Below are 26,049 nucleotides of genomic sequence, written 5' to 3' on the forward strand. Positions count from 1 at the left end.
ATACACATCATAATGTACATAATCGTATGTGTACATATACTGCATATACATATACACACAACACCAAACACAAACTATATTACACCATCACATGAAAACACACATTCTGCATACTGCATAAAATGTACCACAGACGTGAACATGGTGACTACAAGCCCACAGCACCACTTAGTGCATAAACTTAAATACATACACTAAACACATACTAATGCACATTAACATGCACCACACAAGCACATATACCATACGCATTACTTATCACATTACTTACGTACCCTGCAGATATCAGACATAAATGCAACAAACATGCAATTTACCAAACCTCACAAGCACTATACATACAACAGACAAATCACACATAACCATACAAATGCAGCACAGATACCATATACATGCATGATTATGCATAATACTACATACATCTCAACATATCATTCTACCATGAGCTTGTGAATTCTGCAGATCCCCTAATTCTGTTGCAGCCATTTCCCTGCAGACAATTCAGCAAGAAGCTTAGAAAGAAAGCTCATTCCTTTCATTCTAAAATTGCTGTAACACAGTGATTCACTTGGAGACAAAATTATTTCCTGCTGAGACTTTATATGAGGTGATTAGCAGGAAGATAGGTAATAAGCTGACATAATATACTCTGAATTTCCATCACTCTTTATGCTTTCTCCAATCACACTTCTGCCTCCTTTCATTTGTCCTAATTGGACTATTTTTCCTTTCAGCAAGACCCGAGCATTTGGTCACATAGGAGACCATTAGTAGCATTAGGTTGGTGCCATAATAAGGTAAAGAAAACTGTCTGTTTCTCAATGACCTTTTAAGATTTTCATCTAAATATATCGCTTTGTGTTGTCCCTTAATGAATTCAGAAGACATTTCTTTTAAGATAGGCATTATATGACCTCTCCTTATAAGAGCATGCTTGCTGTTGGAGAAAATTATTATTATTGCTGATTTTGTTTTTTCCCTCAAGCACTATACCTCAAATTCTCCTGGCACTGCCATATTAAAGAATGTACACATTTCATAACCACAGTGTCCAATCAGTCCAGTCAACTGCCTAGAATACATGGTCTTTGTGATATTAATCTGGAAAAGGATATCTGTATATCAACCATTACATTCCTCCTATGCTCCAACTGATCTAATAGCATTGGGTGATATTTAATATTTATTTTATTAAAGCACCATAATCTACAAAGTTATTCATGGTTGAATGTTAGACATTCAGTGTTCCAACACCAATTCCACCACTGGTGTCAACTTCCCTCCATATTGTTCCCAGGTTCCCTTCCCTGTGACCCATCACCAACATGCCATCTGGATAGGTTTGGTTATTAAAGCTTGAGTCTCATGAATCCACTGTAATTGACTCTGGGGTTTGGATATTTAACTCTGTCATTCCTTAACATCACCAGTGTAACCAAATGCCCTGGAACTCTTCCCCCATTGCATCTCATCCGTCTCTTCTCCCCACATCCCTTCTACTACATTTCTTTCCTTCTTTTCCCTATACTCTGGGGTCAAGGATTCTCTAAACACTCCCTTTAAATCATTGCATTCCCTTATAGAGTAATTCTAAATACCACATATAAGTCATATATATAATATATATACATATACCACATCTAAGTCATCCTGTTACACATCGATTTGCTCGAGGAGGCACCAGTAACGTCTCCATTATGAGACTTGTTTTACTGTTTTTGCCATATTGAATACACCATGGGTTGCTTGCCAGGCTCTGCTGTGTGGGCAAGATACTCTCGGTAGCTTGCCAGGCTATCCAAGAGGGATGGAGAAATCGAACCTGGGTCGGCCAAGTGTAAGGTAAATGCCCTACCCACTGTGCTATTGCTCCAGCCATCCAAATATCAACCCTTTATCTGATGTATTGGGATCAATAATCTTTTATTGCCACTCAACAATCTTTTAGTGTCAGCCCATGTTTCTTTTGCCATACAGAAACTTTTCAGTTTTTCATAGTCCCATTTGTTGGTTTTGATCCTGTAGCCTTTGTCAATGGCACTGTAGCCTTAAAAGATTCCTTATAGGTCTAGGTATTAGAGCATTCTTCCTTTGTTTTCTTCAATATACTTTGTAGATTCTGATCTTGGCTCAAGGTTTTTGATACACTTTGAGTTGACCTTGGTGTAAAGTGTGCAATATGAATGCAACTATAATTTCTTACACATGGTTATCCAGTTCTCCCAGCACCATTTTTTGAAGAGGCTGTCTTTATTCCATTTAATGCTCTCAGCTCCTTTGTCAAAAATTAGCTCACCATGAATATGGCAGTTTGTCCTTGGATATCTATTCTGTCCTTATTCCAGTGATTACAAAACAGTGTAATCAATGGCCTTATAGTATAGATTAATGTGATATAGTACAATGCCTCCAAATTTCTTAGTTTTCAATACAGTTTTGGACATTAAGGGTCTTTTTATGATTTCACAAAACTTTGTAATTGACAATTCTAAATCCTTGAAAAATGTTACCTGAATTTGGATAGGGATTGCATTGAATCTATATTCAATGCAGTAGTTTATGGAGGATGGTCATTTTTACAATATTGATTCTTCCAATCCACAGCTGGGGATTTTTTTTTCATTTCCTAGACTTCTTCAATTTCTTATTTTTTTGAAGTTTTAATGCTAAGTCTTTCACCACTTTCATTGATTCCTAAGTACTTAATGTTTTTTTAACACTTTATATGGAATAGACTCATTGATCTCTTTATCCTTTGATTCATTATTTGTGTATAAGAATGCAATCAATGTTTGTGTTTTAGCTTTGTAGCCTGCCACTTTTCTGTATTGGTTTATTATTTCTAGGAGCTTTTTTTTTTTTGACTCTTTAGGGTCTTCAATATATGCATAATGTCACTACAAATAGTGATAATTTGACTTCCTCTTTTCCAATTTGGATCTCTCTCATTTCTTTTTCTTGCCTGATTGCTCTTGCTAGGACTTTTAACACAAGGATGAATAAGAGTGGGACAGTGAACATACTTGCCTTGTGCCTAATCTCAGCGGGAATCCTTTCAATTTTTTACTATTAAGAATAATATTTACGGGGCTGAAGCAATAGCACAGCGGGTAGGGCGTTTCCTTGCTTGTGGCCGACCCGGGTTCAATTCCCAGCATCCCATATGGTCCCCTGAGCACCGCCAGGAGTAATTCCTGAGTGTAAAGCCAGGAGTAACCCCTGTGCATAGCCGGGTGTGACCCAAAAAGCAAAAAAAAAAAATATATTTACTATGGGGTTTTTAAATAGATAACTGTTACCATCTTAAGTAATATTTTCCACCCCTATTTTAGTGAGGGTTTTTTTTATTATGAATGGATGTTGGATATTGTCAAAAGCATTCTCTTCATCAATTTATGACATGATTTTTATATTTCTTTTTACTGATGTGGCATATTATGTTAGTTTATTTCACCCTTAGGATGAATCTCACTTGATCATGGTGTATGATTTTTTTTATGTACTGTTGAATTTAGTTTGCAAGATTTTGCTGAGGATTTTCCCATTGCTCTTCATCATGGAAATTAGTCTGAAATTTTATTTTTTTTTACTGTCTTGTTAACTTTGTTTACCATTGTAATACTAGCTTTGCAGAAGGTATGAAAAATGATTTCCATTTTCAATATTTTAGAAGAGCTTAAGGATCAACATCCCTAAGTTTTCTCTGGAGGTTTGATAAAAATCACCTATAGACTCACCATAGCCATGACAAGGGATCCACATGCCAGGCTGTTTCACTCGGGGCATCCTGGAGGGGGGTGGGTGAGGCCCCTCCCTGCCCCAAGGACCAAGCCCTGGCAGCAGAAAACCTCCAGAACTTACCCACTGCTATGTTAGTGGTTGTTCTCCATATGCTCAGTCCAAGCCTCACCCATGAGCGAATTTGCAGAAAACCCAGGTATTTGGGACTTGTGACTGAAAACTGCAGGTTCAACGGAACCGAGAATTGGTGACCTTCCCCCATCTCCCCCTGTTTCTGGCAACATTGCAGTCACACCCACAAGCCACCTCTGTCTGGCACCAGATAATCGATGGCCATGATCTGGAGACTCATATAAATCGCCCAGAAGAGAACATAAAACAACTCCCCATAGTCATGCTGTCGGACCCCATGCCAGGCTCTTTAATTTAGAACACCCCAGTGTGGGGCAGGTGAGGTCCCTCCCTGGCCCCAAGGAGCCAGCCTGGCAGCCGCAAACCTCCAGAACTCACCCATCGCTATGCTCACGGCTGCTCTTCACGCACTTGGGCTGAGCTTCACCCACAAGTAAACCAATTCCTAGACCGTGCAGCAACCTCATACCTCACACCACTAATATGCCAAGAATAGCACAACACATTTGATGGAGTTTAAAATTAGAGGGCAATCAATCTTAGAGGGGAATGCATTTTTACATATATGTGTGTGTGTGTGTGTCTGTGTGTGTATAAGCACACAAGGCTCAACTTTTAACAACATGTTAGTAATCTCTTAATGGCCCCTGGGTGAAATACAACAATTTTTACACGCTTTCCTCTAAGGAAACATTTTTTTTTATCATTTTCAGCAGTTTATTCATAAAAAAAACATACAAAATGAAGTATTTAGGTTCTACTGTGGGGCAGGGGTTGGGGTTCAGGATGCAGACATCTGAAATATGGTGGTGGGAAGGTTTAATGGTTGAGGAATTGGTGTTTGAATATTAAATGTAATAAAATATTGTGGACTACTTTATAAAAATAAAATAAAATTTAAAAATCACTTATAAATACATCTGGACTAGGACTTTTATTTTGGGGAAGATTCTTTTATTTTTGGGGGGGGCTAGGGAGTGGGTGGGTCACACACCTTGCAATGCTAGGGGCTTTCTTCTGGCCCTGCACCCAGGGACCACTTTTAAAGCAAGTGTCACACCCATTGCTCCAGTGAACTTTGAGGGTTTCTTAATTACTATTTCAATTTCTTTTCCTGTGATTTCAGGCTCTCTAATTCCTCCTCATTTAGATTTGCAATATTATATGTTTTTAGGAATCTGTCCATTTCTTCTAGTTTCTCTAGCTTAACAGAAAATAGTTGTTTATAGTGAGTTCTCACGGTCTCTTGGATTTTTGAGGGTTCTGTTGTTATTTCTCCCTTTTGTTTCAGATCTGCTCCATTCGGTCTTTGATCTAGACTGACCAAGGTCCTTCAAGTATTCAAAGACATAGTTTAGCCTTGTTTGATCACTCAGCAGCATTTTCATTTTTTAAAAATTTGCTTTTAAGGTCATAGTTTCTAGATTGTCTATCACCTTACAACTTTTTTCTGGAAGCGATATTGGCTAAGTCAGTGGTTAAAGACAAGATATTCATCCATTCAAAAAAATGTTTAAATGTTTTCTCTGTATTTAGTTACTTGTTGGTTGCCATGATAAATAGTGCTGAACAAAATATCAGCAACAAAAATGTTAAATTGCTTATCAAGGCTGTAAAGATGTGAACTCAGAAAAAAAATCATGTGAACTCAGAAAAAAAATCATACTCTAACACTGCTCTGGATTTGGTGTCTCAGCGACAGAGAAGGGCCAGGCAGTTTTCTGATGGGTTGATGAGTCTACCTATAGCAGTGATCACTGGACAATGGGAGTTTTCTGGAATGATGCAGTATATGCTGGGTTTTGGGTATTATGTCATTGTTTTCCTTGTTCTTGTTCTTGCTCCTTCCATATGCTAAATTTTGTTGTACACCTGTCACTTAATTCTGATCACAGCCAGAAAAATTCCATACTAACAGCAATACCAGTATTGTATACTTTGCCTTTACTATGTGATGGACACATAAATCCCAAGCCTACATAGACTTAATTAATTCTCATCATTATTTTGTTAAAAAAGAAATCCAACACAGAGATGATAAATAATATCCCAATGTGTTATAGTCACATGGAGTACTTTGCTGTGTACACTTGCCAAGGATGTTCCCACCACATACACACCTTCAGATTTCTTTTCTTAATAAAAATTGCTGCTGCTAACCTTGACTTACCCTTAGTACTACTTAAACATCTTTTCCCTTTCCATATTCTCTATGATGACCATCATTCTAGGACCAGATAACATGTTGTTTGAAATTAATATTTTAAACAGGGAATAAGGCTACAAATTATGTAGATACTAATTTGCAATAGTTATTTATGAGAAAGCACAGAAAATAGTGAGGTATAAATTTGATGTTTTTAATTTTTCTTGGGATCACAACTAATGTTGCGTGGGAACTACTCTCAAGCGCCTGTTTTCCCAGCAGCTGACCCGCACGATGCCGGGCGTCCAAGCCAGGCCTCCTGATGCAGCTTATGCTCTCAGCCCTTGGAGCTGCCCTGTGGCCTTGATTTATTTGTGTAAAATTTTACTTTATCAGTATTTCTTTTGCCTTGCTATTGGGATTATTGAAGCGATATTTATGACAACTTATAATAAAGTTGCAAAACTAATTTTCCTTAGCAAGCTCCTTATTATTATTTTCCAGCTCTTCTCATACTAATGTGTCATCTGTTGCTATTATTGTTGTTTTTATTTTAATTCTTTTCTTATGTTTCTAGAATCTTCTGAATACAACTTTGGATTTTCACACACTGGGAAAGCTTGAGTTTAGTGGCATCAGAGGGAATGCCTTAAGTCAGCAAGTCCAGCAAATGTACAATGAATTTCAAGAGATGTACAGAGTATTCTCAGAGTCCTCCTATAACTGCCTGGACCCCCATAATACGGTATGGAAAGGCTAATTGGCACGTATTATCTCACAGATGCTTCCAGCTTTTAGAATAATGGTTTTATTTGGTTACCCTGTGTATTTTGTTTGGTTCTGTGAGTCCATAAATTTTATCAGTGGATATACATTTCTAATTATTCTTTTTGTCAGGAAAAAGATCAGAGAGGGTCTTTTTCACTAACTCACTGCTCCAGATTGACACTCAGAGTTTTAGAGATAGTGAGATGGGTATGATGATAACAAGGTCTGTGGCTGCCTTCAAATGTTAAAGCTTTCAGATTTCAGCAGCGTTTTCATTTTTCTGATCCAACCCTGGTTTCCAAGAGAGTACTCAGGATGAGAAAACTAGAGTTATATTTTCCAGTACTGAGAACTAGAGCCCAAATCTTATCTATAGCCTAAGTAAGTTGAGGCCCATGTGTCAAAGCTGACAGAAGGGAAACAAAATGAAAAAAAAATAAAACATCAAAATTGTCTGAAAAGGGAATGGTTGAATGAGTGAAGAAGGAAATTTGTGAACAGGATAAGAAGATAGAAATTTGTACCAATATCTACTTAAGGTACCCTCAGACATTTAGGGAGATCTCAGCTGGCCAAAACCTGGGAGATACCACCTTCTGAAAACTTCATTAGCCAAGTATTGGTGAAAAGAGCTGGGCTACATAACAAAATAGATACTATGTATTTGCCACTGTCTGATAAAAAAGACAAAATGAACATTTATGCGCACAAACCATACTATACTACTAATGAAGTTGGGTTTTGAAAGAAAATATGCTATTTTTTCTTGCATTTTTGTTTTCATTCACATTGCATTATAAAGCAATAATAAGAAATAATCTACATTATTTTTGTTTCAACATGTTAGAACACACTTTGTGTTGCTACATAAATTTTATAATTTTAACATATACTAAAACATATTGTTGACAATATGAAATTTAAATTTAATTGGACTGAATATAATGTATTTTATTAAAATTTGGCAACTTAAGAAACAACTTGCTATGATACAGTGTTTTTAATCCTTTTTCATACCATGGTTCCCCTGTGACCATGTTTTATTTTATGACCACCTTAAACAATTTTTGTCTGTGGCCCCTTTGACGTATCCAGGGGCCTACAATGGGACATAGGCTCTGGGTTGAACATGCCGCAATTATAGTGTAAGTACAAGAAACAGCATACATTAATCTTATTAGCTTACTTGTTTCCTAGGTTAAATTACTTTGGTTACACTGAAGAGAAAAACAGGTTTTGATTTGATTGTAATTGGAAAGTTGGTGGTATACTAAGGTGTTCTCATGACGGGGCTGCTGCTCTCAAGGCTCTTCTGGAGCAGCCTGAGAGCACTTCGGGTGGCTAAGAAGGAACTCCAGGAGGTAACTGACACACTATCCTCATCCTCCTATGTTTAGAGCATAAATGAAAAGTTGCTACAATAATGGGGTTAACATCTACATGGGATAAAACCTTAATCATACTAAGGCGAATTTATAAAAATTAGAATAACTCCTTAGTATAATTGATTCAAACACTGAACAGTAACAATAGCAAGTGAATAGAAAAGAGTACACTGGGATTGGCTTTCCCAAAGTTATGCTTTTCTTGTGACTATGCTCACCTCCTCAGGAATTTGAGAACGATATCTTCGAGTTTAACCAGAGAGTTGAAGATCTTGACCGAAGAATGGGGACGATATTTATTCAGGCCTTTGACGATGCCCCAGATTTGGAGCATGCCTTTAAGGTTTGTGCAAGTCGGGTGGAAGCCGACACTAGGCTTGTTTCTCTTACTCATTCTTCGGAGGAGAGGAAGGATCACAGTCGAGTTCTCTCTTTTCCCTCCTGCAGATATTATGTTTTCATCTTATTCTAGCAGAGAGATATTATGGTGTCCTAGGAAAAGGAAGTATGCAGAATGGGGCTCATCGGGTTGATTGCCAAAGCTTTTCTGAAAACATGACAATGTAAAAGCACTACTCAAAAGAGTTTCTTCTGTACAGTGTAATATCACTTGCATGGTGTTTAGAGTAATTGAATGAGGAAATGCAATGGTTTAAAGGGAGGATGCTTAGGTCACCCTTGGCCCAGAGAATAGGGAGGAGGAGAAAAGAAATAGAGTGAAGCGGAGGGGAGAGAGACAGATGCGAAGCAACGGGGGCAGGGGTCAAGGGGACTCAGGCACATTGATGGTATTAGAAATGATAGAGCTACATGTCCAAACCAGAGTCAACAACACCAAAATTGTGAGACTCAAACTTTTTAAGCCAGATTTAAAAGGTGCCTGTCAAGATGGCAGGCTGGGGCTGGGGGTGAAGGAGGGAACAGGGTAGGAGAGAGAACCAGTGGTAGAGGGAAGCTGACACTGGTGGTGGGATTGTTGACGGAACACTGTATGTTAAAATCCCAACTATCAATAACTTTGCAATTCATGGTACTTTAATTAAAGAAAATTTTGGAGGGGAAGAAATAGTTTCTTCTGGAATTTTAGCTTAAGTCCTTATCAATAGGGTATTCATTAAAAATCAGTTTGTCAGCTGAGGTTGCCATTAAGAAACCATGATTGCACATTGAAGACAAGTTTGGCAAAACCCTCCACTACATTGAAGCTAAAGGTATCTTTAAGATCGCATGCCACTGGCCAAGCAAGTGGAAACAGAGATCAACAAATGGGACTATCTTAAACTAAGAAGCTTCTGCACCTCAAAAAAAACATGACCAGAATACAAAGACAGTCTACAGAATGGGAAAGGATATTCACCCAATACCCATCTGGTAAGGGGTTGGTATCAAGGATATACAAGGCACTGGTTGAACTGTACAAGAAAACACCCAACACCATCAGAAAATGGGGCAATGAAATGAACAGAAACTTTCTCAGAATAAATATGAATGGCCTAAAGGCACATGAAAAAATGCTCACAGAGACTGGCCCACATCTAAAAGAACAAAAGCAACCTGTGTTGGTGCTGATGTAGGGAGAAGGACTCTCCTTCACTGCTGGTGGGAATGCCGATTGGTTCAGCCCTTTTGGAAAACAGTATGGATGCTTCTCAAAGAATTAGAAATTGAGTTTCCATTTGACCCAGCAATACCACTTCTGGGAATATATCCCGGAGAGGCAAAAAAGCAAAAATGACATCTGTACTCGTTTGTTCATTGCAGCACTGTTTACAATAGCCAGCATCTGGAAAAAACCCAAGTGCCCGAGAACATGTGACTGGTTAAAGAAACTTTGGTACATCTACACAATGGAATACTATGCAGCTGTTATAAAAAAATAAAGTCATGAAGTTTGCATATAAGTGTATGAACATGTAAAGTAATATGTTAAGTGAAATGAGTCAGAAAGAGAGGGACAGACATAGAAAGATTGCACTCATCTGTGGAATATAAAGTAACAGAATGGAGACTAACACCCAGGAATAGTAGAGAAAAGTACCAGGAGGTTTGCTCCACAGCTTGGAAACCGACCTCACATGCTGGAGGAAAAGGCAGCTCAGATAGAGAAGGGAACACCAAGTAAAGGGTGTTTGGAGGACCCACTCAGGATGGTAGATGTGTGCTGAAATGACTATAGACCGAACACGATGGCCACTCAATATCTGTACTGCAAACCACTAGCACCCAAAAGGAGAGAGAGAGCAAAAGGGAATGCCTGCCCCAGAGGCGGAGTGGGGTGGGGGATTAAGTGGGGTGGCGGGAGGGTTACTGGGATCATTGGTGGTGGAGAATGGGCTCTGGTGGAGGGATGGGTACTCGATCATTGTGTGACTGGAATGCAAGCATGAAAGTTTATAACTCTATAATTTTACTTTATGGTGATTCACTAATTAAAAAAAAGAAGAAAAAAGAAACCATCACTGCACTGCCACTCCTATTAGACTGAGTCAAGCTAGAGTAGACCTCCAATTGGGTCATTGAGTAGGGGTTAAATACAAATAAAGCTGAGATATAGCTCAGTAGTAGGGTGTGGATAAACACATATACACACACATATAAGATCCTAGATTAAGTCTTAGGCAGCATACACACACACACACACACACACACACACACACACACACACCCCACACACACTGTTGTTTTGCTCGGATCAGTTAGTATAAGCATGGTTAAGGAGAAGATTTTGGATGTTTAACAGTTAAATGACTACCAAACTGAGAATTTTGAGTTTTGGTACAGTACAACTTAATTGAACTTGATAAAGTTTCAATAAACTATGAAGGAATTTATTGTTAAAAGTCTTAAGGATTAGTTAGACTAAGACTAATGAATGAAAATTATAAGGAAGCTTACTTTTCCTCTGTATTTTAGCTCAAGAAAATGTTATCTGTCAAAAGGTTTAAAGATAACATGGATTTACTAAGAGTAAAGTTTCTAGTCACTGAAAATGTAAAACATTAAAAAAAAGATTTGTGGGAAATTGACAAAGAGGCTTCAACCAGAAATGGGTAAACTCATAGTATTTTAGGAAACTATTTAAGACAAATTTTCAGCCTTCTTTAATTTGCTCTAACATGGGCAGGCATATGAGGTAAAAAAAATGGGGGGGAAAGAAATGTGTGTAATATTGGAAAGGTAAAATATGTGACTTTTCTTCTTTTATGACCTATTCTTCAGCTGCTAGATATAGCAGGAAATCTCCTCGAAAGACCCCTCATAGCACAAGATGCATCTGATAAATATTTTATACTCATCCAAACATTCAATAAAGATTTAGATGCTGTAAAAGCTATCTACAGTCAGCGTGTCCAGGAAGAGGCTGAAACTGGTAGGTTTTTCACAAGGGCATGTGGGTGGGAAATGAACTTCTCAGAAAGAATACAAATAATTCCTGCTGTGCTTCTTAAATTTCCACCTTGTATCTATAACATTTCCAAACAAAAAAAAAAACAAGTATAATCTTCCTGCTTAAAATTCCAGACTATCTTAGGTGATTGTATAACTGTGAGTAGAACAATATTGACTTGATTCTTCATCAAGATTGCTACACTAATATTCAGTCCCAAGAATATTATTATATTATAAATAAATATTATATTATAAATAATGTTATAAATGAATTAACTTATTTCAGTCCCAAGACAGATTCTTATATGCCTGAAAAAACTTCTTGAATTGGTTTATTTTATTTTATTTATTTTTAAATTTTAAATTGAAATTGTTTTAATTGATCACCATGAGATACACAGTTACAAAGCTTTCATAATCAGGTTTTAGTAATACAGTGTTCCAACATCCATCTCTCTACCAACATACATTTCCCACCACCAGTATTCCCAGTATCAGTCCTGCCACCACACACTCCTAGCCTGCCTTTCATAGCAGGTGCTTTTCTTCTCTCTGACTCTCTCTCTGTCTTTTCTCTCTCTCCCCCCCTCTCTCTCTCTCTCACACACACACACACACACACACACACACACACACACACACACACATGCTCCCTTCCACCCCTCCCTCATTATGGTTTACAATACAGATACTGAGAGACATCGAACTTGGTCCTCTACCCACTTTCAGCGCACATCTCCCATCCAGAGCCATCCCTTCTGACTATTACTGTCACTGAGAAACATTTCTTATCCTTCCCAATTCCCTACTGCCTATACTTCTCAGGGAAAGCAATATTATCCTCACAAAGAGTGATACTCTGTACAGATGTGACATATTAAATTTTATTGCAATACTAGATGCTGTCTTATCTGATCAAGAGTTAAATACTGGTTCAATTTAGTTTTACAAACAGACCTTGAGTCTTTGTTATATGCAGAGAGAGCACTTGCGTAGATACTGAATGCATTTGAAGGCCAGAATAAAATAAAAGGGTAGGATTTTTTAAAAAAGGCATTTTAGACACAAAGAGTTAACAGTAACACATAGCAGACTACAAGTTCAAATTAAATTGTAAAATCTAACAAAAATAAGATGAGTTAGAGTTGGAGAGTAGAACTGGGTGTTAGGTATTTACTCTGGTTCAAAGTTATTTCTGAGCACATACCCAAATAAGAAATCATTGACTACTGCTTGGTATGGTCCATTTTCCAAAATAATCAAGAGAATTATTCTTTGAGATTTATTTAAAGTTTATGAAATAGTAGCCTTGGAAGCTTGGGAAAATTGATAACCAATCCTCCAGAGATCTCCAAATTAAAGACAAAATAGGATATATCAAGTAAGAAATTTGCCCTGACTTAGCCTAACAAGGTTCACTGAGGGAAACTATGTCAGTCATGGAGTTTTATGCCAGCTGTGAGGTGCTATACTAAGGAATCTGAACTTTATTATTTGAGCAATGAAAATTTTCCTAAGGTTTTTAGATAATAGAGTACCAGGACCACCTAGTATGTTACTGGGGGAGGAGTATTGAGCCATACTTGGTGGTTCTTGGGGGAACTCCCAGTTCTGTGCTTGGGGAATAATCCCTGGTTCTCAGGGCTTCATCTGGCGCTGTGGTTGGCCTCCTGCAAAACAAACACTTTAACCCTTGTACTCTCTCTCCTGGACTGGGGCAATAGCATAGCGGGTAGGGCATTTGCCTTGCACACGGCTGACCTGAGTTTGATTCCTCCGTCCCTCTTGGAGAGTCCAGCAAGCTGCCGAGAGTATCCTGCCCGCCTGCACAGCAAAGCCTGGCAAGCTACCCAGGGAGTATTCAATATGCCAAAAACAGTAACAACAAGTCTCACAATGGAGACGTACTGGTGCCCGCTCAAGCAAATCTATGAACAACGGGATGACAGTGCTACAGTGCTACTCTCTCTCTCTCTCTCTCTGGCCCCAGAACAACTATGTCTATAAACAGGTTTCACAGTAAAATTATTATATTTTCACTTAAGATTGCCCCCAGAAAAGTGATGACCTCACTTTTATGTGAAACCGACCTCCTGGCTGCTTACAATGGGATGCAGAGTTTGAAAAATGATACGTCTCCAGAAGCTCTGCTAGTGTTTGCTGGTTATATGATAAATTATCACAATCTTGGTGGTTTAAAGAAACACCTATCTTTTATCTGTTTGTTGTGCCTAAGATATCATGTCAGAGTATCAGTAAAGAGCTGAAACCAAGGTATTAGTCAAGTGAAGTGTTTGACTAATGGAGGATATAGAGGGTCTGGCAAAACACCCACTTCAACGCTCATTTATTTTGTAGCACGCAGTTGCTTGTCATTGCAGAACTGTGGTCTCCATCTCGTTTTTTCCTGACAGCTAGAAAGGGTAATATTCTCTCAGACACTAGAAGCTATTTACATTTCTTTTCTGTTGGCTACCTCCAGTACAGCCAGGAATGACATCCAAATCCTTCTCATGTTTCCAATCTTTGTTTTTGCCACAGAAAACTGCTCTTCCAAGCCTTGTCTAACCACTGGAAGGTATAGCTTAAAGATGAGAAATATGTAAATGATGTCATCGCAAAGATCTGCATACCATGGCAGCAAGTGGAAAGTGATCCTGGGCTGAATGTCAGGCAGGATAAAGCCCACGGCAAACTGAAGGGAGACAGCATTGTGCAATTCTGGTTGCAACTTGGAAATGAGGGATGATTTTAGCTCAATCTTCCCATTTTCACCAGAAATTCTAGAAGCAAATAATTTTTAAAGATTAAATCTCATAATTATTAGCACTGCACTGTAGCACTGTCTCCCGTTGTTCATCGATTTGCTCACGCGGGCACCAGTAACATCTCCATTGTGAGACTTGTTACTGTTTTTAGCATATCGAGTACACCATGGGTAGCTTGCCAGACTCTGCCCTGCAGGCGGGGTACTCTTGGTAGCTTGCCAGGCTCTTTGAGAGGGACGGAGGAATCGAACTCGGGTCAGCCACATGCAAGGCAAACACTCCACCTGCTGTGCTATCACTCCAGTCCATCATAATTATCAATCTTGAAAAATGCATGGATGGAGGGAATATCTTCCTCCCATTTTACCAATAAAATATGGGACCGACGATAGCAAGATGTCTGTTTAAGGTAATGTTCTTCAAAGCTGACTATACAATTTAAATCATCTTGAGAGATTTTTAAAAATATGATTACTTGCCTTCGTGCTAACTCAGCATGTCTAAGGCAAACCCAGGATAGCAACATATTTAAAGATCCCTGGTGGTGCTAATGTCCAGTCACCTTAATAAAGTTACAGAGCCAGTAAGCATCAGGCTGTGGAACTCATATCTTTTGGTCCTTTGAACATTTCTCTCCTAGAGCACATTTTTCTTACTCATTAGCTGAACATGGTGATCTTCTAGGAACTCCCAATTTCAGTTAGGACCACATTAGCATGTGGAATAGATAAGGAAAAAATCATCACACTGCACAAGAACAGAGTGTTAACAGTAGATTATTGCAATAACTACCAACAGTTATTGCAAACCATAATGCACAAAAGGGAGGGGAGTGGAGGGAGACGAGAGAGAGCAAGAGCGAGGGAGAGGGAGAGGGAGGGAGAGAGAGAAACTGGAGACACTGTGCTGGGAAATGTGAACGGGTGGAGGAATGGGTATTGAACATGGTATGACTGAAGCTTGATAGTAAACCGCTTTGTAAGGGTAAATCTCAGTGATTCAATAAAGATTATTTTTTTTAAATGAAGGTAACAGTAGAGGTATTTCTGAGGAGAGAAGGGCGGGTGCGTGGGACCTCATTTCAGTCTGGCCGTGCCATACCCCCAGGGTTCTCCCCAGTCCACAAGAACATGCCCACTGTAGCGGGCGGTCTGCGCTGGGCACAGGAGCTGAGGCTGCGCATCCAGGGGCCCTTCGGCAACCTCAGACACCTCGCACACCCGTGAGTATCCTACACCGGAGGTAAGACTATTTTAGGAATTCTCTTCTGGAGTTTGAGTGCTGCAGAAAGACAAACTTATTTTCAGCATGAAAATGGTTTCTTTCTATATTCAACAATTAACTTATGTCTTAGACAAGTTAGGCTGCTAAATCATAGACTGAAAGACTTAGACATGTCAGAAAGTTTTTCTTCATAGTTTCGGAGACAGGAGTCCAAGATCAAATTGTCAACAGGTTCAGTATTTGCTAAGGAGAATATATTCTGATTTACAAATGACTGTCTTTTACTGAGAATTCAGATGGAAGAAGAAGAGAGAAAGTTTCTTGCATTCTCCTGTATAAGGATACTAGTACCATTTATGAGTGCTCCATCTTCATGGCAAAATGCCCTCCCAAAATTTCTACCCCAGATTGGGGGTCAGGGCTTTAACATATGAGTTTTTGGGGATAGGAACATTCAATTTGTAATAACCAAATACCCACTGGCCCAACAATAATCGGACTGATTCATTTGAGTTGATAGTGGTACCTTACTGAAGAGAGGTTTAGCGGATGACAGACCAACTCCTTTGAGCCATGATGCTTCTCTTGAGTGAATATGAGTCAGGTTTTTCAAATTGTGGAAGTCTTCCAGATGTCTCCTCCGTACATGGTGTGTATTTGCCAGGACTGTAGTTAAAGCCAGATGATTTCGAAAGAGTAGCCGTTTGTATTAGCAGAGCAGAGGTGTGGTAAATTCAAAGGTCCAGCTTCACAGATTCACAGATGATCTTAGAAGAAATGCAAGCCAAGCCAAGCCACTGAAATTCACGGGTACATCAGTCATCCTGCTGAAAACTAGGTTACCCTCAGGAGGGGCTGGGCAAGTCCCTGCTCTGCCACAGCCACACCCCCGGCCGCTGCCATGCTAATGCCAAACTTAGGTGCTTTCAGGCTAATCTCTGCAGCGATGTCAAACTGAAAAACATTCTAGGCACGTTGATTTCGGGGTTGAAAACTCTGGAGGGATCTTGGGGTAGGGGCAAGTAGCCTTCTCCCGGTCTCCATCTCTGTCCTGCTGCAAAGCCCCGGCAGCACAGCTGCCACCGGGTAAACTCACTGGCCCAGCTCTACAGGCCCTGCAGTTCCTGGAAGCGCCCCTGTGTGGCATGCAACACCCTAGATTCCACAAGACTGGCAGCACCACTGGAGCACACCAAATTAGATGGGAAAGCACATAGAAGCCCACTAAGCTCAGTAAACAAATAGTAACATGGAAGGCTCGACTAGCAACAAACAGCTCGGTAACCCACAGACAATGACTCGTGATCCCATTGTGAGATATAACGATTTTAACTAATTTTCTTTACTGAACACTTTTGATAATTCTATTAGCCATTTAGTTGTGTTGTAACAAGTAATATAAAGTAAATTGGTTTGTGGTTGCTAATGGGGCAGACTTGGATGTGGTAGAGGAAAGGTCAAACTGATGGCAGGATTGGTACTGGACAATTGAAAGTCTGAAACAACTCTGTTACAACTTTGTAAACCACAGTGTTTAGATACAGTAGCACTGTAGCACTGTCTTCCCGTTGTTCATCGATTTGCTCAAGCGAGCACCAGTAAGATTTGGTTGTTACTGTTTTTGGCATATGAAATACACCATGGGTAGCTTGCCACATTGGTAGTGTGGGCAGGATACTTTCAGTAGCTTGCCAGGCTCTCGGAGAGGGCTGGAGGAATCCAACTCAGGTCGGCCGCAGGCAGGGCAAACGCCCTACCCACTGTTCTATCGATCCAACCCTTTAGATACAGTATAAAAATAAATAAAAACTAAAATTATATAGTCTAGGTGCTTGTTCATATGCAGATTCTCAGGCTTCTCCTACACACTCCTGCATCTGAATCTCACAGGGTCATTCTTTCATCCTGTTGCAGTCGCCAGAGGCATCTCAACTGCTGAAAGCGAGTGAGAGAAGCTGTTTGTGCTACTGTGTTGAGGATACTGCCTAGGGGAGGTTCTGTTATCCTGAATTAATTCTTTTAATTTTTTTTGGGGGGGGAATATAGTTTACCAAATGTTATTAGTAAGATTTCATACATGAAGGGGTCCAGCACCTCACCGTCCACCCAGGTGTCCACTGCCTGGACCATTTTGGTGGCTCAGTGGCTTGTTGGAATTCAGTTGTGAAGCTGGGGTGGTTTTAATGGTGAAAAAAAGGTTGGGTCTGGCAGCTGGTGGGCCTAGACTGAAGGGAGGGGATCTTCCCACCCCCATTCCAGAAATGCCAGAATTTTAAGCTTGGAGATCAATCTATTTGGAACATTTTTGCCCCTTATTACCTTTTATAAAATGTGAATTCTATGTTATCTGATATAAGTATGACCACTCTTGTCTTTTTAATTTATTGTTTCCCAGCCTTTGACTTTGTTCCTGTATTTTCCCTTATTGTTCAACTGTATCTCTTATAAGCAGCAGAAAGTTGGGTTAGTTTTCTGATTCTTTATTAATTTTTATTTTTTTAAATGAATCACCATGGGGTACAGTTACAGACTTACAAAATTTTATGCTTACATTTCAGTCATACAATGATCGAGTACTCTTCCCTTCACCAGTGCCCATTCTCCACAAACAATGATCCCAGTTTCCCTCCCACCACTCCCACCCTACCCCTCCTCACCTCTGTGGCAGGACATTCCCTTTTTCTGTCTCTCTTTATGGGTGTTGTGGTTTGCAAGAGAGGTATTGAATTGCCATTGTTTGGTCTGAAGTCTACTTTCAGCTGCATTTCCCATCCTGAGCAGGCCCTCCAAGCACCCCATACTTGGTGTTCCCTTCTCTATCTGAGCTGCCATTTCACCCTGCATGTGAGGCCTCCTTCGAAGCCGTGGAGCAATCCTCCTGGTATTTATCTTTACTATTCTTGAGTATAAGTCTCCCATTCTGTTTCTTTATATTCCACAAATGAGTGCAATCTTTCTATGTCTGTCCCTCTCTTTCTGACTTGTTTCACTTAACGTGATGTTCTCCATATCACTGTCACTGTCACTGTCATCCCATTGCTCATTGATTTGTTCAAGCGGGCACCAGTAATGTCTCTCATTGTGAGACATTGTTACTGTTTTTGGCATATCCAATATGCCACGGGTAGCATGCCAGGCTCTGCTGTGTGGGCGCAATACTCTTGGTAGCTTGCCGGGCTCTCCGAGAGGGGCAGAGGAATCAAACATGGGTTGGCCACGTGAAAGGCAAATGCCCTACCACTGTGCTATCGCTCCAGCCCATTCTCCATGTAGATCCACTTATTTACTGGATAAAACTTCTACTCTGTCTCTTGATTGATGCATTTAAACCATTGATTTTTTTTGCCATTACTTGTAGAAGTTATGCATGTGTTGGCGGTTTGTCTTTTCCTAAAGAAGCCCCTTAAACTCTTCCTGCAATGCTGTTTTCAGAGCTATGAAGTTCCTGGCTTTTGCTTATCTGTGAAACTCTGTACTGATCCTTCAAATTTGAATAATATTTGTATCTTTGGCATACAGACTCTGGGAATTTCTCAGCCATTATTTCTTTGACCAATTGTTCTTCATCAACATCGCTTTCCTCTTCCTCAGAAACTTCAATTATTTTTCAGCACATTATCTCTGATATCCTTATCGGAGAGGTTACAGAGCTGGTTAGTAATGGGAGTGTTTTTTTTTGATACTTCACTTAATGAGTTTGGTGCGTTGTAAGCTTCTTAGCCATTGCTTCTGTTATACTCTGGACCTCAGTCTTTTTGATTTACAACCCTTGTGCCCCTGCCACGGAGATCTCCATGCTTTCCAGCAAAATTTGTTGTTTACTTGGTCAGTGAGTGTTCCTTTTCTCTGAATATAACTTGGGGTTCAGTGTTTTTTACTACTATGACCACCATTGTGTTTTTCCCTGGATTTTTTTTCCATGATAGGAGGTAGAGTTATGCTAGCTAGGGTGATATGTTTATGGACAGTGATGATAAATTCAGACTTCAGAGTCTGAATTTACTGACAATCCAATGTGTGCTCACTGGGAGCGCTGGAGGAGTGAAGTATCAGAGGGCCACTAATGTGGCTACATGATTCTGGGAGACCTAAAAGGTGTTTCTGATGCTCTAAGGGTAGGGGCCAATGTCCAAAAGGCTCATAGGGGTCTCCGAGCATGCAACCTCAACATGGTGCTCACCTGGGCAATTCCCACAGCTTTGAAAAGCAAATTAAGCACTGGAATTGGAGTCTGTGGATTGGAGTCACCAGATTTTTTGCCTTATTATGTAGTTACAGACACCTTGGCACAGGTAGAAAGATTAAACACTTTTAAACATGAAAAAGTATTCAATATCAGTGATCAACAGGGAAATACAAATCGAAATTACATGATAAATTAAATTATACCCATTAGAATAGCTATGATCAAATGACAAGAGATAACAAATACTAGCAAGGACGATATGGAGGAAAAGGAGCCCTGATGTAGTGATGGTAGGATTGTGAATTGATGTAGTCACTGTCAGAAACAATATGGAAGTCCACTCCAATTAAAAGTAGAATGGTCATATGTTTCAAAACTTCCACATTGATGTGTATATTTAGAAAAATGATTACATTCTGTCAAAAAGATATCTGTATTATGTGTTCATCTCATCATCAAACACAAGACTCAAAACATGCAAACAACTAAAGAGTTTATTGGTGTATGAATGGATGTAGAAAATTTATATTACTATAAACATATACATTTGCATACATATCTGTACATAAAATACTATTTGCACATAAAAAGAACAAAATTCTATTCCTTGTAAATTATTTAATCATCATATTATGCTAAGTGGAAGAAATTAAGGTAAAATAATATATTATGTTGCTTATATGTATAATTAAAAAAATGAAAAGCAACCAAATTAAAGAGAGAGCAGATTTGTGGTTATTTTGTTATAACCACAAGTGGAGGATTGAGGGTGGGAGATTGAAGAGTGGGAGAATTTGATGAGGTGGCCCAAAGGTGGAACTTTAGATGAGATGGCTTTCTTTGATGAAGACTGTTCCCAAGGAAGGAACAGTGATTTAGCTAACCCTCCCGGCTGGCTGCTGTTTGGGAGGTGGTGGGTAGGAGTGCCTGATCCCATGATGTACTCTGAATGTCTTCATTATATAGTTTTTAATCTCACAGTGAAGTGAAGTGTAATGGGAATGGAGTTTCATGGCATCTATTTCTGTTATTTTTGTTGTCACTCTTGTCACTGTCATCATGTTGCTCATCGATTTGTTCGAGCGGGCACCAGTAACGTTTCTCATTGTGAGACTTATTGTTACTGTTTTTGGCATATCAAATACACCACGGGTAGCTTTCAAGGCTCTGCTCTGTGGGCACAATACTCTCAGTAGCTTGCCGGGCTCTCTGAGAGGGGCAGAGGAATCGAACATGGGTCAGCTGTGTGAAAGGCTAACGCCCTACTGCTGTGCTATCACTCATTTCTCTATTCTCACCTCAGTGTTTTCCACACATTAAACTGAAACTGCCCACCTGATTTGAAGTTATTTCTACTTTTCCTTAGATGCCCAACAGACACAAATGTGTCTGTTCCATTATCATGAAAGGGAACTGAGGAAACTTACGAGAAATTTAGCAAATTCAGTTCTTTTTTCTGCAAGCATATATGCGTCTATTCAAAGCTCTGGGGATCTTGTGAAGTAACCCTGTGTTTTGAAGAAAAGATAAACTAAAAAATATTTTTGCAATAAAGTGATTTTACTTTCTTAGCCGAATGAAATGAAAGCATACCTTTTGACAACATATGAATGTTTCTGGATATTACAGGTATTTTACCAATTTTCCCAACAGCTAGACTCTCATTTTTTGTTTAAAAAGAGTGTCATAACAGGGTAGATGCTGTGAGTAATGATGCCTTGTGAGATTGATTTTCTGTCTTCTGTGACCATCAGCACTTTGGAAACCTGTGTGTGTGTGTGTGTGTGTGTGTGTGTAAACATTTGAGGGTATAAGTGGTGATAGAGAACTGCATGAGAACATATCAGTGAGGAAGAATTTCTCATTACATCAACCTATGTCATAGGTGGGTATCAGTGAAAGGGAAAACATGTTTTATCTATGACAATGTTTATATTTATGTACATTATATCTTTCTATACATATATACAAGTATACATATATATTTCCACATAGATTATATAGATATTCCATGTATCGACACATGTGTCCATATCATGTGTCCTCTATGAAACATTGGCAGTTTTTTTCTTAAAAAATATTTAGATTTCTTCATACATGTTTCCTTTTATAACATTTTGAAGAATTTCATTTTTCTGTACTTAATCAGCCCATATTTAGTGACCATGGATTACTGGATTCTGCGGGGAAAGGTCTGTCGCCATTTCATCTGTGGTACTGCCTTTATTCTAGGAGGTACAGATGCCCTGAGTAGCCTGTAGAGGATGCCAAGGGGAAAGTACGGAGGCTACGGGAAGGGAAGTCAGTATAGTGGTCAGGATGTATGCCTAGCATGAAGTTGGACTAGCTTCCTTGGTACCACGTGGTCCCCCCTTTTTTTTTTTTGCTTTTTGGGTCACATCCAGCAATGCACAGGGGTTACTCCTGGATTTGCACTCAGGAATTACTCCTGGCAGTGCTTGGGGGACCATATGGAATGCCAGGGATCGAACCTGGGTCTGCCGCGTGCAAGGTAAACGCCCTACCCGCTGTGCTATCGCTCCGGCCCCGACCACGTGGTCTCTTGAGCATCTCTGATGCTGCTCTTGAAACCCTGGAGGGTGGCAGGGAGAATTAATCCCTGACATCATAGAATCCAAGCAGCATTACACACCCAGGCTCATACATCCTTGAATTGAAATGTCGGCCCAGGTGGGAAAGAATCACTGGTGAGGCCACGCCGGACCTCCTGAGAACCCTTTGGGAGGCCCCAAAAGTAAGAAGACAAACTTGGAGGCTCATTTAAGGACATTTGTGAACTAGCCCAGGAAAGAATTAAATGGTTTCTTTATAGGCTGCTATTTGTTATCTGAATCATTATTTTGACTTCTGATTCTGTCATTTTTTTTCTTTTTATCTGAGTAGATGCCTAGAATCTGCTGAAGGAAAGCAAATGATACAAAAATATGAAGACATGGTCTCATTGCTGGAAAGGTAAGCAGTTTGTGGGATATTAGTGGTCTGAAAATTTCATGGTCCCAGCAATGCCTTTTGTAGTTCTGAATTTGTGCAGATTCCCTAGTGACAGTGAAATGTCAGCCTATGCTTTATGTTATAACCATGATGCTTATGGACAGTGCTCTGGATGCAAGCACAGAGCTCTGGGGGATGTGACTCTATTCTTGAAACCATTACTTTTCCAGGGCAGCTGTATTGGGAGCATGACCTTCTTGGCTGAGGTAGTAACAGGGGTTACTCTTTGTATTACTCCAAGATCAATATCTCAGAAAATCTTAGCAGCTGCTAACTAAGCAGAAATCAATGATTTAGTATGTTCTAATACAGAATACACTTTTAAAGAACATTTTTCCTGAGCTTTTTTATGGAAAAAACATAAGAATGAACATCTTATATGCCTATGCACTCTTTCTGCTTTAAAATTTCAGTCGGCTTTGGGGGTGGATGTAGTGCCTGTGTGTCTGCATTGTTCTCCAGTCTGGTATTGCTAGTTTAACTGGAGTTGGCCTTTCAGCACCACCTCCGTCATCTCACTGAGACCTGAAAGGCTTTTCCTGCTGTGGCCTAAACCTCCCTCTCTAGTATTGACCCGCTTGCTCAAACCACACCTACATAATTCTACTCATTATTTCCATCAGTCTGTTGCATCTCACTTCTATATTTTGGCAATTTTTCTTCTGCCAAGAATGCTTTTTACTCTATCATCTACTCAGCGGAAACTCACTTGAGCTCAACTTCCATGAAACTTTTCCTTGTATTTTCTTTGTCACCCTCCCTCATCAATCTCTGTCATTAAGTCCCTAGTGTCCTTTTAACCTCTAAAATGCACTTCTTACACTCTTTACTAGCAGCATTTAAATGAGGTTTATACTTATCCTTTTATCCTCAAAAAGAGTATGGTAATGATCATAAACAATGTGGAGAATAATATGGAAACAAATCTTAGTACGTTTTTCTAACACTTTTTGGGTCACACCCAGTGGTGCACAGGGATTACTCCTGGCTCATGCACTCAGGAATTACTCCTGGCAGTGCTAAGGGACCATATGGCATGCTGGGAATCGAACCCAGGTCAGCTGCATGCAAGACAAACTCCCTACCCGCTGTGCTATCACTCCAGTCCCCATAATTAATTTTATTTCTCAAAAAGATCTTCTCTAGCATCCCCTGCTTTGAGATAATGCATTATTATAAAGAAGTGGATTCTACTGAAACTGTTATGCCTGGCCAAGTCAATGATTTTGACTTAAGAATATATATATTTATTGCTCCCCGCTCCCTGCCCGCCTCGGCTTGGGGCTTGTCCTGAAGCCCCCGCCAGGCACCTTTCCGCCGCCGCCGTCAGATCCTGACCAATCTCCACCCTGCAGGTAAATAGGCAATCCCTTGGAGAGCCTGCCTCAGCGCGGAGAAGCCCCTCCCTACCCCCTGCCCGCCTTGGCTTGGGGCTTGTCCTAAAGGCCCCGCCTGGCACCTTGACACCAACGCCTTCAGTTCCTGACCAATCCCCACTCCACTGGGTAGGGGCGTGTCCTCAGGGGGCATGGCCTCAAAAGCGGGCGTGGCCTCTTTCCAGAGCTGCGGCCGCTAGTGTTATTTTTTTTTTACCATTCCATGCATTGTCCTTTGGCCACAATTGATAGAATTCATTCCTCCGAAGAACTCCCTGATCATCTTAGTTACTATATGTTAATACTCAACTAACCCAGCCTATCCTAACTTCACGAAAACTGTCAATGAACACATCAACTTGCACACAAAAGTCCTTTGTCAAAGGAGCATAGCCCCAAATCTTCAGTTGAGGTTCCTCCCAAGCTAATGAGAGCTCCAGATAGTAAAGCCCAAAACAACACGAAGAAACAGAGAAAATCCCCACCACCAGGAGAGAGCCAAGAAAATATCTCACTAACCTCAGCAGCGACCTCCCAGAAATACATCCTCCTCTCAGATAAAGAATTCAGAGAGGAAATTGTGAGGATGGTTCACGAACTCAAAGAAACTATGGAACAAACATCCAATAAATTAAGGGAGGATATGGATGCAGCATTGGAACGCTCCACCAAGATAATCCAGGAAGAAATGAGAGCAGAAATTTCAAAGCTATGAACAGAAGTCACACAACTAAAAGAATCAGTAGATGAAATTAAAAACTCCGTAGGAGCCCTCAATAGTAGAATGACTACAGCCGAAGACAGAATCAGTGAGCTTGAAGATGAGCTGCACAAAGCATATAGGCAACAACAAATAATGGCAAAAGACCTCAAAATGGCTCTAGAGCGAGTTAGAGTCCTAGAGGATGACCTCAGGAGAAACAACATAAGAATCATGGGAGTGCCAGAACCACACGGAACCAATCCCAATGAAAAAAGCACCATTAAAGACATCATTGCTAAAAAATTCCCAGAGCTAGAGAATGCGGACCTCCAGATCCAAGGAGTCCGAAGGGTGCCAGCTAAAAGGGACCCAAATAGAAAATCCCAAAGGCATATCATAGTCAGAATGATGGATGCCGTGGATAGAGACACAATACTGCAAGCAGCAAGATCAAAGAAGGAGATCATATACAAAGGAGCACCCCTTAGATTCACAGCAGACCTATCAGAAGTAACCCTCCGAGCCCGAAGACAATGGTGGGACATAGTGAAAAAACTTCATGAAATGAATGCCTCACCAAGAATACTCTACCCAGCTAAACTCTCAGTTAAACTTGAAGGAACCATACACTATTTCATGGACAAGCAACAGCTCAGGAACTTCATAGACTCAAGACCAAATTTAAAAGAAGGACTCAAAGGGCTACTATAAGACAAGGAAAAAGACCTATAAGAACAACAAACCCTACAGAAAAATGGCACAAAATCCCATGACAATAATTTCTCTTAATGTTAACGGGCTAAATGCACCAATCAAGAGGCACAGAGTGGCAAAATGGATTCGGAAACTAAACCCAACTTTCTGCTGCCTACAAGAAACACATCTGAATAGTCAGAACAAACACAGACTCAAAATCAAAGGATGGAAAACAATCCTGCAAGCAAACAGCCCCCCTTAAAAAAAAGGCGGGGGTAGCATAGATTTCAGGCTGAAAAAGATTGGAAGGGACAGCAAAGGTCATTTTATATTCATCAAGGGATATATTCAACAGGAAGAAATCACACTCCTAAACGTATACGCACCTAATGAACGACCAGCTAAATACTTAAAAGAACTCCTAACAGAATTTAAGGAGGACATAACTAGCACCACGATAGTAGTTGGAGATTTCAACACTGCCTTATCACCTCTGGATAGATTGACAAGAACAACACTCAG

General features: G+C 40.0%; 1 protein-coding gene across 1 annotated transcript in view; it reads left to right on the forward strand.

Moving 5' to 3' along the window:
- Window positions 1–26,049, forward strand: part of DNAH9 (dynein axonemal heavy chain 9) — a 570,390-nt gene that overhangs the window by 46,716 nt on the left and 497,625 nt on the right. The window contains exons 7-11 of the mRNA XM_055143580.1: window positions 6,597–6,764; window positions 8,399–8,515; window positions 11,392–11,542; window positions 15,438–15,552; window positions 22,645–22,713. Coding sequence (XP_054999555.1) covers window positions 6,597–6,764; window positions 8,399–8,515; window positions 11,392–11,542; window positions 15,438–15,552; window positions 22,645–22,713 — 620 coding nt within the window. The remainder of the gene's footprint in view (window positions 1–6,596; window positions 6,765–8,398; window positions 8,516–11,391; window positions 11,543–15,437; window positions 15,553–22,644; window positions 22,714–26,049) is intronic.

Source organism: Sorex araneus, chromosome 6 (genome assembly GCF_027595985.1).
Source record: "Sorex araneus isolate mSorAra2 chromosome 6, mSorAra2.pri, whole genome shotgun sequence".
In the NCBI taxonomy this organism is placed as follows: Eukaryota; Metazoa; Chordata; class Mammalia; order Eulipotyphla; family Soricidae; genus Sorex; species Sorex araneus.